The sequence below is a fragment of the Berghia stephanieae genome, chromosome 3, assembly GCF_034508935.2.
Source record: "Berghia stephanieae isolate SIO BIC M18660-M18661 chromosome 3, UCSD_Bste_1.3, whole genome shotgun sequence".
Classification (NCBI taxonomy): Eukaryota; Metazoa; Mollusca; class Gastropoda; order Nudibranchia; family Aeolidiidae; genus Berghia; species Berghia stephanieae.
Window position 1 is genome coordinate 18,287,423 of NC_088362.1, and position 14,207 is coordinate 18,301,629.

At 33.9% G+C, this 14,207-nt stretch overlaps 1 protein-coding gene across 1 annotated transcript in view; it reads left to right on the forward strand.

Moving 5' to 3' along the window:
- LOC144967275 (protein hobbit-like) overlaps window positions 1–14,207 on the forward strand; it is a 93,838-nt gene that overhangs the window by 51,264 nt on the left and 28,367 nt on the right. The window contains exons 49-54 of the mRNA XM_078904321.1: window positions 4,989–5,086; window positions 5,742–5,813; window positions 7,594–7,674; window positions 12,345–12,397; window positions 12,696–12,810; window positions 13,545–13,641. Of these exons, the coding sequence (XP_078760447.1) occupies window positions 4,989–5,086; window positions 5,742–5,813; window positions 7,594–7,674; window positions 12,345–12,397; window positions 12,696–12,810; window positions 13,545–13,641 (516 nt within the window). The remainder of the gene's footprint in view (window positions 1–4,988; window positions 5,087–5,741; window positions 5,814–7,593; window positions 7,675–12,344; window positions 12,398–12,695; window positions 12,811–13,544; window positions 13,642–14,207) is intronic.

Sequence of the window (14,207 nt, forward strand, 5' to 3'; positions counted from 1 at the left end):
TCAGCAACCCAATCACTCTGGGTGGACAGGAGATTCAGAAGAGAAAAAATCCCAACCTCACCCGGGATCGATTCTACCTCCTTGTTTTGTGAAGCGGGTACTCTACCCACTGAGCATTCGAAATCCCGGCCCATTTTGTAAGAGTGTGTGTGTGTTAGTTTGTGTGTGTGTGTGTGTGTGTGTGTGCATGTCAAACGGCTTCATTCTTGATCTGACTGCACCTCTTTATAAATGTTGGTGGCTGAGCGATACATTAGTTTGTCTTGTAACACAGTCATGTGATGTTGAGCAAAGTCAATGACCGGGCAGATTACAATGATTGGAAAACTCTGGCCCTTGCTTATGACCTTAGGTAAGGCGCTCAAAACACTTTCATCCAATCACAGGAGATGTGAAGGAGTAGGTACCTAACTTTAGACAGAAACAAAAATTGTTAAGTGTAGTGACGAAAAGGATGCCTAGCAGACAACTTGTACTATTTGAAATGTTTAAAATGGCCTGCTAGTGGAACGAACTAAGCACTTTGGAACACAAAAATCATTGTGAATCAGTTGAAATGTGTGATATAAATGTTCATATATGTATTTATCTTGCTCTTAATCAACTTCGTCTAAATGGCGTTCTGTCTAAATGCCCATTTTCTTTTCTGCTTCCCAACCACCAGGCATTTAGGCAATCACCACTGTTGTTGTTGTTATTTTTCTTCAAAATATCTTTTTTTACCTTTTTTTTCACATCTTATTTTTTTCAGATAAGAATCATTGAATTTTTAAATACGATAACCATAATTTGTAATCATATGCCAGAGACTTCATGAGACTTTTAAGTCAGTCTCGAACCGAGCACATAAGCATTCCTTCCATTTTTGACCTATGATTGTTGCAAGTGCAGATATCTCAATTTGAGATCTTTTAACCCTCTCGTGTTCAGATTCTTTTTGGGGGAGTAGATAATGAGTTCCCTATATGGCCATGTCAATCATGTAGACATCCTTTGATGATATAAGCCTACTCTTTGATATCTGTAGTCGCCTTTTCGTTTTCTACGGTCACTCATGGCTAAACTCCGCCCAGAAACGATTTCATAGGTCCATCCATCACCAAATTTCAAACTTTTGTTCTCGTGAGTTCATAAGTTTTTTGACCGAAGAACGATTGGCTACTGAGCATCTTGACCCTTCAACGATTGGTCGTTCTGGCAGCTCACGTGTCAACAGCCGTCAACAATGAATTGAATCATCGTCACAGCCGTTTAAATAGGGCCCAAACTTTCAGTTTAGTTACTTTTTCCCTCACTGGCTACCGTCAAGTAATGTAAACAACCCACCGTCAGCAACAGTGATAACAGCTGACAAGACGGCGTGCATTGGCAATAAATTATGTCTGCAGGTAAATCTCATCGCTTTGAATTTCTCTCAGGCAGAGAGTCGTAGAAATTTCATCAAAATACTCAATTTTCTCAGCCTATTGTGGACGCAGCATCTTTTTCATAATTTTCAAACATATATGGATACAAAGACCAGCTTTTCCTCTACAAGACGCAATTATTTTTGTTTACATCATTAAATGATAAGTTTGTGTTTTGCTCTTTTGAATAATCAGAGTTTGTTATGAAATAAATATTAAAATTATAAGTTCAAGAAATATTTAAAAATTCAAAATATCAAACCAACACTTTTTACCATTAAGGGTGAGGGATCAGAGAAAAGTAGATAAAATTATCTTTCATTTGATATATACTTTATTATGTAGATTCAGGGATTTAAGAATAGAGAGTGTGGAAAGGAATCTCAATAATTATTTTTGTTACCAACAAAGAGGAGAATATTTCATGATATTTTAGAAACCCAATAATAAAACTAGATAGTGATGATAGGAGACATTTATTTAATTTGATTTCATTGAATTTAAGCGGAAATTTTAGATATTTCTTAATTTTACTTATTTAAGTTCTGTTCAGGTCATGGAGAGACACACTGAAGACGGTCATCACACTAGTACTAATGAAATATGTCGAATTTGTTGTGAAAGAGTACAGAGCCGTGCTGAGAGGATTAAAAGACTCTAGACGTTATCAACAATTGTCTATAAATATAAATGAGAAATTCTGACATATTTAAATATTTCAATTTGCGAGAAATGTATCCCACTGGTACATAATTTTAAGAAATGCGATGCAGGTATTGATAACTTTGGTTCAATGAGAAAACTCTGAACAAGAAACAATATTTAATGAGGTGAATATGATCCTAATCTTTCGCCAGTGATGTGCTATATGCAGTCTATATGGCACACAAATTAAAAGAGGTGCAAGTCAAGTACATAAAAAAAATCATGGGCATTGATATCTCAAAAATAAGGTTATGAAAATTATAAGAACTTTTAAAGATTTTCTTAGTGGTTTTGATTGTCTTTAAATGAGTGTCCTTATATAACAATTTTTAATGGAATTCTTATAATTCGTTGGTTCTGGGATAAATATAAATGAATCACATTTGACTATGTTGCTGATTTATTTTAAAATGTCTATTAAGACAATGCTGTGATTGGATTTCAGTTTTACCTTACTCAAAATCCTTACTTTTACGTACAGGTGAACTGATATCTCAAAAACGCCTCAATCTACTGGAATAAAATTTATATGTCTACATTCTACAGATATTCAACATCATTTCCATTACTTTTGTTTTAAAATCTTAAGTGTTGAACATGTTAAGATATTCTCTTAAAAATTTTAATTCACTTAAATTTATGTATCAATTTCATGGGTTATCCCTCTTGCTTTTTAACAACATCACAATAATGATTAAATAATCAATGAAAACTCTGTTAATAAACTCTTTGGTAGTATAAAAATATTTTTGCTACACTTAATAACGGTAATACTACATTAGTTTGAAATTCAGAAAAAATCGATCAAACGGCGAAAAAATTGTCTCCCTCTCTCAGTGTAAAGCTATGACTCATCATCACTAGACTGGCTAGATTTACCTGGCGAACTAAACTGAAAGCAATAAACGCCTGTGTCGTCGATGCAGTGGAAGACGGCCATGAAATAGTTGCGTCACATCGCCACGTTGTTGAATAAATTATCCAGGCATGGTCGATAGGTAAAAAAGCCAAATTATGTTCTAGTTACATTTGAAACAAACAAATTATATCACTGATCTCGTCTCTTTGAGATATAAAGAATGATATAAAAATCAAGAAAATCGGCCGATAAATAAAAAAGTTGATAAAAAAAGCTAAAATAAACAAAAGCAATTTTTAAAATCAAATTTATTCGTAAAACAGTTGGTTTTCAACCGATTTTTATGAAACAAATACCAATGTACTTCTTTTTTCAAGCTGATTTCAGCAATGTGACTTTCAAATTCCTCAGAATTATATTTTTTACTTTTGGATTTTAGCTTTTAGGCCTACTCCATAAGGTGTTATATTCTTTGCATAACAAAAGCGTAATACATCGACGGGGAGAAGCGTCTTTGTTTTGGCCAGCTGGATAGATAGCCTGTGATTGGTCGAAGACTTTTAGATGCTTGATTCACAATTCTACACGAACGGACCCTGGCGGTCTATCAAAGAGGTGTAACAAATTTATTTACCGACTATTTTTCTTGGTGCTAAAATTACAAAGTAATAATTTCGCATCAGAAAAAATAACTCTGAAGTTCCTATCTCTTTATTACAATAAAATTGATACCTCGAATGACAAAATCGACCCACAAATAAGGGAGTTATAAATTATTCATAATATTTTTAAAAGTTTACAATAATGGTCTTCAAAGTCATTTTTCATCACCAAAGTCGTAATTTTTTACCGATTTTTACCAAACAAAGTGCAATGTCAATGATTTTCACCCGCAAATAAAATAGGATTTAAATCGCAATTTCTGAAACGTATTTTCTTTTCTGTCGGCAAATTTATAAAAATCAAAGCTGAAAACACCCTGCGGCAGTGACAGGGCCTGTCATTTCCTTCACAACGATTGGATTTTACTTACTGAGGCCAGTCTTGACTACCCCGCCCATGAATATTATGCCGTTGTCGGTTTTTGTCGGGTTGAATCTTAAAGAGTTAAGCTATTGCTACTGCTGAAGGATAACAGTCGAGTATCAGCAAAGATAAGTAAAGCAACATTTCAGTCCTTAAATAATAATAATAATAATAATAATAATAATAATAATAATAATAATAATAATAATAATAATAATAATAATAATAATAATAATAATAATAATAATAATAATAATAATAATAATAATAATAATAATAATAATAATAATAAAATAATAATAATAATAATAATAATAATATATAATAATAATAATAATATAATAATAGTAATAATAATAATAATAATGATGATAATGATAATGATAATAATAATAATAATAATAATAATAATAATAATAATAATAATAATAATAATAATATAATAATAATAAAATAATAATAATAATAATAATAATAATAATAATAATAATAATAATAATAATAATAATGATAATGATAATGATAATAATAATAATAATAATAATAATAATAATAATAATAATAATAATAGTAATAAGCATATTTCTATCGCGCCTTTCGTCGAAACCTCAAAGCGCCCTAAAAAGAAAAAAGGACGTTGTTTACCCAGGTAACAATAATGTTTTAAGTCCAATTCAACCAAAATATCAAAACAATTAAGAGCGTAAAACGGGCATCAAAACATCATAAGTACAAAAGTCGCATACAATACATTTAAAATTCAATTAAATAAATATTTTCTGAAAGGATATGTTTTCAGGTTTTTCTTTGAAAATGTCTATTGAGCTCGAAAATCTCACAGAGAGATCATTCTTCTTGCTTTTGGTAGATGTTGATGTGACATTTCATTGTTGCTCATGCTATTTAACTCCAAAACACTAATAGACAAATAGCAAAGAAACAAACAGTCATGAATCATTTACAGTGATTGTTTATATCTTGTACCTCCTCAGGAAGCCAGTGATAGACTCCAAAGCATGCGATTCAAATTACAGTTGTATCGGGATGAGGACCAGAAGACTCCAATTCTACAACTGCAGGAAGAACTCAGGTGGTTACCATAAAAATTCAACTTTGTAGTATGACAAAATCTTGCATGTAAATTGATGGTTATAAAAATATTTAAAAATTCCTAGTCTTGAAAACGAGCATTTCATAAAAGAGAAGGCTGCAATTTTTATTTTAGCAAATAAGATTTCCTTCTACTTACGTTAACAGTTAGTTTTTTCCACCCTTTGGTTAAGAATTTAAATAAATTTATAGCTGATAAAGGAAGGACCTGCTTTTTTTTGTTTTTTTATTTGTGTGTGTTTTTTTCTCGTTATTTCTTTCTTGGGTAAAAACATCTATTTCTATTTGTTTTTTCTTGCTACATTCCTTTTAAGTGAACACATTGTAATTTGATTAGGTGTGGACTTATGACATTAAAAATAATATGAAGATTTGATTTGTATTGTGTGCATAAGAATAATAAATTTTGTGTAAAACAACTGAATTTGATGACATTTTTTATGTTGGTTTTAAATGTCAAAGTCTCATTTCACACAGTTTGTGAATGATTTTTATATTATTGCAAATATCTATTTCATGTTTATGATCAAAATCATAAAATGGATGTTTAACCATTATAAAAAGGCTATATTTATTTTTGTCTTGACAAGAATCTTTAAATGAGTTTTACAATGGCTTTTATTTTTCCTATTCAGAGAAAAAGTGCAAGAGTTACGACAGCTGGAGAAAGAGTATTACATAGCTAAGCGGAGGGATGATGAAGAAAGGTGAGATATGAATGAGTTAATAAACAAAAAATCTTTTCTTTCTTGTTAATTTATTTTATTTCTCACTTATATTGTCAACAGGACTTTTATTTTTAGAGTTGTTATGGAACATCTACTAAAGACATTCAATTCAGATATAAAAGTAAGTGAGTAGAATCCTGCTGGGTAATGAATTCATAGATGTTTTAATCATGTTTATTGCCCGATTTCAACAAGACTCATCCATGGTGTATATGTGAAGTCATTGGGAGAATTTAGAGTTCATGTTATTAATTAGTCACAATGGATGAAAATTCCTTTAAATAGTGGGGAATGTTGACCTTCTCGAGTTTATAAGTTTTAACATTGGTCCACTGCCTTGCTAGCAGTTCTGTCCCGCTTCATCATATTTCCTTTTTATGCTTCTTTGTGTTCTTGTTCTAGAATGAGGTTATCTGGTTTCACATTTGCCTTGTTAGGAAACTTCTTGGGTTTATAGTTTTTAACATTGGTCATCAATAAACAACGTTTCGGCCTTTGGCCTTGAAAAAGGCCAAAGGCCAAAATGTCATTTGTTTTGTGTTGTTCCCTTGCTTATGAGTCATTTACTCCCTTTTCTTTTTCTCCATTTTGCAAAAATATGACCTGAAGACCTGAAGACCTAAAGGATTTTGTATATGACATTTAGGTGGTATGAAGCTAGATTCATGGATATCATGTTCTTGAAATCCTCTTCTCCCTGCTTTGAACGAGTCCCCTTGTCTCTTAGATCCAAGTTGGATGTCTTTTGTAGTTGTTCCAGGTGACTATAAGAGTATGAATGATGCTTGGATTTGGTAGGGGGATTTGGTTTTCCTAGAGTTCAAATGACTTAACAGTTGCAAGTGTTGAAAAATGCCTTATAAAGAAAAAAAAAAAACAACAGAAAAAAAGATTTAAAAAACAGAAAAAAAATATTTTAAAAACAGAGAAAAAAGAGAAAATCAACAAAACAAATAACTTAAAAAATCCACATCACATTGTTCACAATCAAAAGGACCAAGATCGATCCCGGTTGCAATCCAGATTTATTTCTGACCCCCTCCCCCCCCCATTTCCACCCAGCAATGATTAGGTAGCTAGGTCTGTTTGATCTGGTGGAAAGTAATTTGGGATAGACTATCGTCCTATCTAAAAGGTAGCTAGCAGTTGCTATTCTGCCGCTTTATTAACTCTAGTACCGCATTGGGGTCAACCGGAAATAACGACCGGTTCCCATTACTTGCCTAGCAAGTTTGAATGACGTAGCTAACATATAGCGTCACTCGGGTTTGATCGTGTCATTTCTTACGTCAAAAACTAGCTTCATACTCAACCCAAACAGCTTAAATAAACTGTTTGCTGATTGGCTGAAACTAATAATATCAACCAATCAAACTTCGGCTTATATTTCATAAAGAACACAATGGAATTTTTACTGAATCAAGGTCGGGTCTGTGTTACGTTTCTACAACTGATGCGCGTGTCACTTGGAAAAGGTGTGTTACATTTAAACGACTGCGGCGTAAGTGAGGTGGGAATGGTGTGTTACGTTTATACAGCGGTCGAGGATCGGGGGTTAAAGAACACAGTATGTGCTATCTGGTTAACATTGCATATACTGTGTTTTTAAAAACAACGGCAGTATTGTCCACTCCACTATATAGAAACCGGTATAAACTCCAGCACCATGGGCCTAATGGCTCTGAGAAATCTTTCATTGTTCATTCACTGCACTTTACTAGAAATTTGTCAATCATATCATTTCTGTTTCTCAATTCAGCATGAAATATCTAGAGTTTGATATGGAGGAGTTCAAGAATTGGATTGGACTAAAGAATGAAGAGCTCGGTATGAGAATCAGGTGGGTGGTGCTTACAGTCAATGCTTATTTGTATTAATAATATTGTATCTTATAATGCTTGTTTAGCTGATTTAAATTGGAAAGTTTGAATATTTATAATAATGAAGAAGATGATAATGAGGATGAGGATGATGATGAGGATAATTATAATGATAATTACGTTAATAGTAATAATAATAATGATATTAATAATAATAATAATAATAATAATAATAATAATAATAATAATAATATAATAATAATAATAATAAATAATAATATAATAATAATATATAATAATAATAATAATAATAATAATAATAATAATAATAATAATAATAATAATAATAATAATAATACTTACTTACTTACTTAATCCTCTTCGGGCCTTGAGGCACATAGGGCATCCACCAGACATCTCCATTTTTTGCGATCGGCTGCTTTTGCGGTGGCTGTATTCCAGGACAGGCCTGCTTCCTTTAATTCTTTCTCCATGGTCCTTCGCCAGGTTTCTTTGGGTCTTCCCCGCTTTCTCTTCCCATCTGCTGTCCAGTACAAGGCTGTCTTGGGAAGTGACCCTTTTTCCATTCTGGCCACATGACCCAGCCAACACCATCTTCTTCTTTTTATTTGGCTATCAATGCTAGTGCAGTCAGCTTTCTTTAATAGATCCACTGTTCTTATTTTTGTAGGCCAAAATAAATTAAAAATTCTTTTTAAACACTTGTTCTGAAAGGCTTCAAGTTTCTGTATTAAGGAGGATGTCATTTTCCAGTTTTCACTTCCATAAAGCAGTACACTTAAAACATTGCTCTTGTATATTTTCAGCTTTGTCTTTCTCATTATTTGCTTTGATTTCCAAAAGTTTTTCAGCATGCCGAAAGCCTGATTTGCCTTTTGAATTCTGTGCTTGATATCGTGTTCTGCGTTTCCGTCGTCTGTTATTTTGGATCCGAGGTAGGAGAACTCTGTTACCTCTTCAATTATATGTTCATCTATCCTAATTTCACTGTCATGTTTTGGATTCACCCTAATGTACACAGTCTTATCGAAATTTATTTTCAGTCCAATTTTCGAGGCGTTCTTGTGTAGTACGTTTAGTTTCTCTGAGGCGTCTCTGTGTGTACTGGAAACTAACGCGATATCATCTGCGTAGTCTATATCTTCCAGAAAGGATGTCAGTGTCCAGCGAATGCCTCTCTTCTTACCATCAATTGTATTTTTCATGAGCCAGTCTAGAGCCAGGATAAACAGAAGCGGGGAGAGTATGCAGCCTTGTTTTACACCAGTTGTTACATTAAAGCTGTCTGTTAAATTGTTACCACAGATCACTTGGCATTGGTAGTTGCTGTACATTGCTTTGATTAGGTTGACTATCTTCATCGGTATACCATAATGGCGGAGTATTTTCCACAGGGACTCTCTGTGTAAGCTGTCAAAGGCTTTTTCAAAATCGACAAAAATGGTGTAGAGGGGCTGTTCCATTCAATGCTTTGCTCCAGGATTTGTCTCAGGGTAAATATGTGGTCACTACATGACTTCCCTTTTCTGAACCCTGCCTGCTCTTTTCTAAGAATGTTTTCAATGTGAGGTGAGATTCTTTTCAGAAGGATTCTATTAAAAATTTTGCTCGTTACGGACAGGAGTGTGATTCCACGCCAGTTAGCACAATTTCCTAGGTCTCCTTTCTTGGCTATTTTATGGATGATGCCTTTCTGCCACTCCTCTGGTATTTCTTCCTTTTCCCAAATGTTGGTGAACAATTTACTGAGAATTTTGCACATTTCTTGCGAGTTCGCTTTAAGCATTTCCGCACTGATTTTGTCAATACCTGGGCCTTGCCATTTTTTTGTTGTTGTATTGCCTCGTGCACCTCATGCTCAGTGATTGGACCAAGATTAACCTCTACGTCCATTTCTGCTTCTGGGATATCTGTGTAAGAAGATGGGTCTGGTCTGTTCAGAAGGTTTGCGAAATATTCTCTCCATCTTTCAATTTTCTCCTTTTCGTCTGTGATGACACTACCATCTTGGGATTTTAATGGTTTCTCTTGACCATAACTTCTGTTTCCCGAGAGCTTTTTTGTGATTTTGTATAGTGTTTGTGTGTCTTGTCTTACAGCTGCATTTTCTGCTTCAGTTGCTAAATTTTCTGCAAAATCTCTTTTGTCTTTCCTTGTGGATTTTTTCACTTCTTTATCCTTCAATGAGTATTCACTGGATAGCCTTTCTTTCAGTCGGGGGGATTTAGCGTTCAGGAGATTTAGTTTGATTGATTTTCTTTGGTTAATGAGCTCCCATGACCTTGCTGATATCCAATTCTCTGTATTGGATTTATTGTGTCCTAAGTGTTCAGTGGCACTTTCCTGCATGACGTGGTTGAAATCTTGGATTGTCATGTTTGTAATATCTTGTATTGCACTGAATTTGTTTCTTACTGAGATATTGAAATTGTTTTGGATATCTGGGATTTTCAATTTATCTGTGTTGAAACGTTTCTCCTTCTGTTTTGCTATTTTTGTTTTCATCAATTTAGTAGAGATTTTGGCTGTGACAAGATGGTGGTCACTTCCAATGTCTGCCAATCGTCTGACTCTGACATCGTTTAAGCTGCTCTTCCATTTTCTGTTGATAATTATATGGTATATCTGACTTTCTGTTTTCCCATCTGGTGATTTCCATGTCAATTTGTTGATGTTTTTGTGTGGGAAGAAAGTTTCACCAATAATGAAGTTGTGTTCTTCACAAAATTCTGCCAGTCTGCTTCCATTGTTGTTCATTACTCCTATGCCCTCCTTTCCAACGGACTGATTTGTTTGTGTATTGCCAACTCTAGCATTAAGGTCTCCGATGATCATGAGCATATCATGTCTTGGAATGTTTTCAACGGCCATTCTTAGAATATCGTAAAATTCTTCTTTGTTTTCTTCATCTGAATCCTCTTTAGGTGCGTAGCATGTGAGGATTGATAGCTTGGTGTATTTTGAGTTGTGTCTTGTGTATAAAAGTCTTTCACTTATCGGTTTCCATTCCAATAGTGACTTGTTGTTTTGCCTGGCTATCAAGAGGGCAACACCTTCTCTGTGTTGGTCATCCTTTCGTCCTGACCAAATGATCAGGTCGCCATTTGAGAGTTGGCGCTTCCCAGCTCCTGTCCATCTTGCCTCTGATATGCCTAGCAAATCAATCTTGTAGTTCAACATCTCGTGCTGGGCTTGTGCCAGTTTTCCTGTTTGATATAGGGTCCTAACATTCCAGCACGAGACATTGAGCTTGCGTTTTGGTGACAACAGATCTGCAATCTGGTCGGGGGCGTCCTTTCGGCTTTGACCTCCTACCGTCATGAAGCCAGTATTCTGGTCCGCTTCTCTGCTGCCGCCGGTTGTGGATTTACGTCTGGTTTCTGTTTCTGTAACAGTTTGCTTTTTATGAGGTGGGTTGTTAACCCTACGCTCAACCCCCATTCCTGGAGGGCCGGTGGATTACTCTTCGTCTGATCTCTCTCCTTTTTTCTCTTATTAGAGGTCCGAGGTTCGAGATACGCAAGCCCTCCCACCACGACAAGGTGATAATCCGTAATAATAATAATAGACCTGTAAATTCTCAGTCAGTTAACTGAAATCAGTCAATTCGTCAGATTCAAATATTTTTAAAAAGGAAAGAAAGAAATGAAGAAGAAAGAAAGAATTCATGAATCGTAGTCGAATGACCGTTAAGTAATTAGGAATGTTCCACAGCACTACGCATAGCTCAAGGGCCGTTTATATTTACGATGGATATATTGCCACGGCTAAGCGACGCTTCTTAGAATTGCCGTGTCTGAACACACCCCAGTGTATATTTCACACAGCCTTCGTGAAGTTATCTTTTCACTTTCCAAACCTGTCGTGATCCCAATGGTAGCCAATTTTATTTGAGCAGCCGAGCGATAAATTACACTGTTTTGTATAAGCCAAAATTGACCACATTTACTTGGCAGAACCTAAAAGTATGAAAAAGTTTAATGCGAATGCCGGAAGTGCGTTATGAAGACACCTTCAAATCGAAAGTTATATGATTGCTACAAGCACATCTCGATTGCCTCACGTTGTAAACAAACTGGTTGACCGTTTCTTCACTGATGTGGGTACCTAATTATAATAAACAATTGTAAGTAGCCTAATTAATTCCCACGTAAATTAGTTTTCTGCCATTGTTTTGCTCAAGTGAGCTTGCTGTTTACTATTCATCTCGATTCTTTGGATTTTTCTGATACGATACGAAGAGTTTCAGTTAGGTTCAGTTTCAGTCTCAGTCAATTTTTATAGAGCTCATTTACAGGTCTATAATAATAATAATAATAATAATAATAATAATAATAATAATAATAATAATAATAATAATAATAATAATAATAATAATAATAATAATAATAATAATAATAACAACAATAATGATAATACAATGATGACAATGATGATGATGATGATGATGATGATGATGATGATGATGATGATGATGATGATAATGATGATGAGGATAATGATGATGATGATAATGATGATGGATAATGATGATGATGATGATGATGATGATGATGATGATGATGATAATGATGATGAGGATAATGATGATGATGATGATGATGATGATGATGATCATGATCATGAAGTTGCTTATGATACATCATTTCAACATATATTTTTTTCACAGCTGTTATAACGAAAGCCAGTTACAAGTAAGGGCGCAGATGAAGATGGAACGAGGTATGTATTGCTAAAGACAAATTCACAATTGACATTGTTAGTAAAGAACAACAGATAAAAATGGTGGTTGTAGGGTTGAGACTTTACTATGCATTTCGTCAAGCAATGCCAAGTCAGAAAGATTAACTTTTAATATGGAAATAGAAGGGAAAAATAAAAGGTCAACATTTGTAGGCTTTTGTCGTATAGGTTTTGTAGCATTGTTTGTAATCGATTTTATTTGTCTTATTTGTGTCCAACAAACAATTTTCTCTAGGTTGATCGTTCTTATATTTAATTGAAATTCCAATCCTATTAGCACAACAAGCACAAGTGGTTCGAAGGAATGAGGTTTGCTTCAAGTATGCAAAATGGCGAATGACAGAACGAGATGGCCATTGTGGCATTGCTGAATTAGAATTGCGAAATTTTGTGTGAGTATCATCTGCAGAATTTGTTTTTCAAAGTACTTTTTTTTTTTCAAGATATCTTAAAACGTATGTTTCAAATAAAATTAAGGATTCAAACCAAGTCGTACATAGCTTAGTCATCGAGGGAGTATAGTCATTTACTTTTACTTGTGTTCAATATACTTATATATTCTCCCTCTCAACTTGGGTTTCAATATTTACCTGGGTTTACTGCATGATAGTAACAAAACCTTGTATTATCGAATTTGGGGATAAATTCAGAAATTTATGCTTTTGTTATCAACGTGATAGTTTTCATCTATACATGAAGTCTAAAAAGTCAGATCCTGTTATTTAGAAATAAGAAAACCTAAAAACACCTATATGTGTTAATATACTTTTCGTATCACCTGTAAAATCATATTTTATCATTTCACTGAGCATTGAAGTATGCACAATGACAAACATCCAAAGAGAAGTTGTATTTAGAAGCATTTAACAAATGACTTAAATGTATGAAATGAAAATTTAATAACATATCGATTGCTGGGCGAATAAATATGACATAATGAAGCATACTGGGTATGTTGAGTTGATGAAAATGTGACATGCTGAAGTGTGCATATTGACATTTATTTATTTATTTATTTATTTATTTATTTATTTATTTATTTATTTATTCATTCAATTATTATTTTATTTATTTATTTATTTATTTATTTATTTGTTTGTCTATCATTATCCATCCATTATAACAGATATAGCAAAGTAAATCGTGATGACGATTCGTGGACACATCAAATGGAACTCAACTGGGTGAAAGTGGAAAATTTGTTGACAGACAATTTCTACCAGGTCAGTCAATAAATAGTTTCGTAGAGCCATGAGGAGCAGGGGCTGTAGAGTTTACCAATAGCTCAATTGGTAGAGCACCCAATTCATAAACAAACCGACCAGTTTTGAATGTGGGTAGAACCAGGTTTCTTTTTTGATTACTCCGTCCATCTGACAATGATTGGATGGCTAGGTCTGTTAGTTATGGTAAAAATGGGAGGGAGGGAGGAGGAGGAGTCATTTTAAAATATTTTTTTACCACAATCTTTTTTTTTATGGTATAATTGTGAATGATCCAAAACCTGGGTGGGGTCTTTGACTACCCATGGTGGGGAGGAGGTCATGCTGCGTATTCTATCCCCTATATCTGTGTTTTCCGAGTTGCTTTCTGTCTTTGTCTTCAAATGAGATTATTTGGTTTTGTCCTGGCCCTTGCTGGAGTCTTTAGCTGAGAGGGAAACAGTCAAATGTTTAGTATTAGTTTTTAGAGATTATATTTTTCTCCTTGTAAATCATCTCTCTGTTATGTATTCTGTATTGGATATATTTTGTAAACATTTGAGTGTATTCCTCTTGGTGGAATTCTG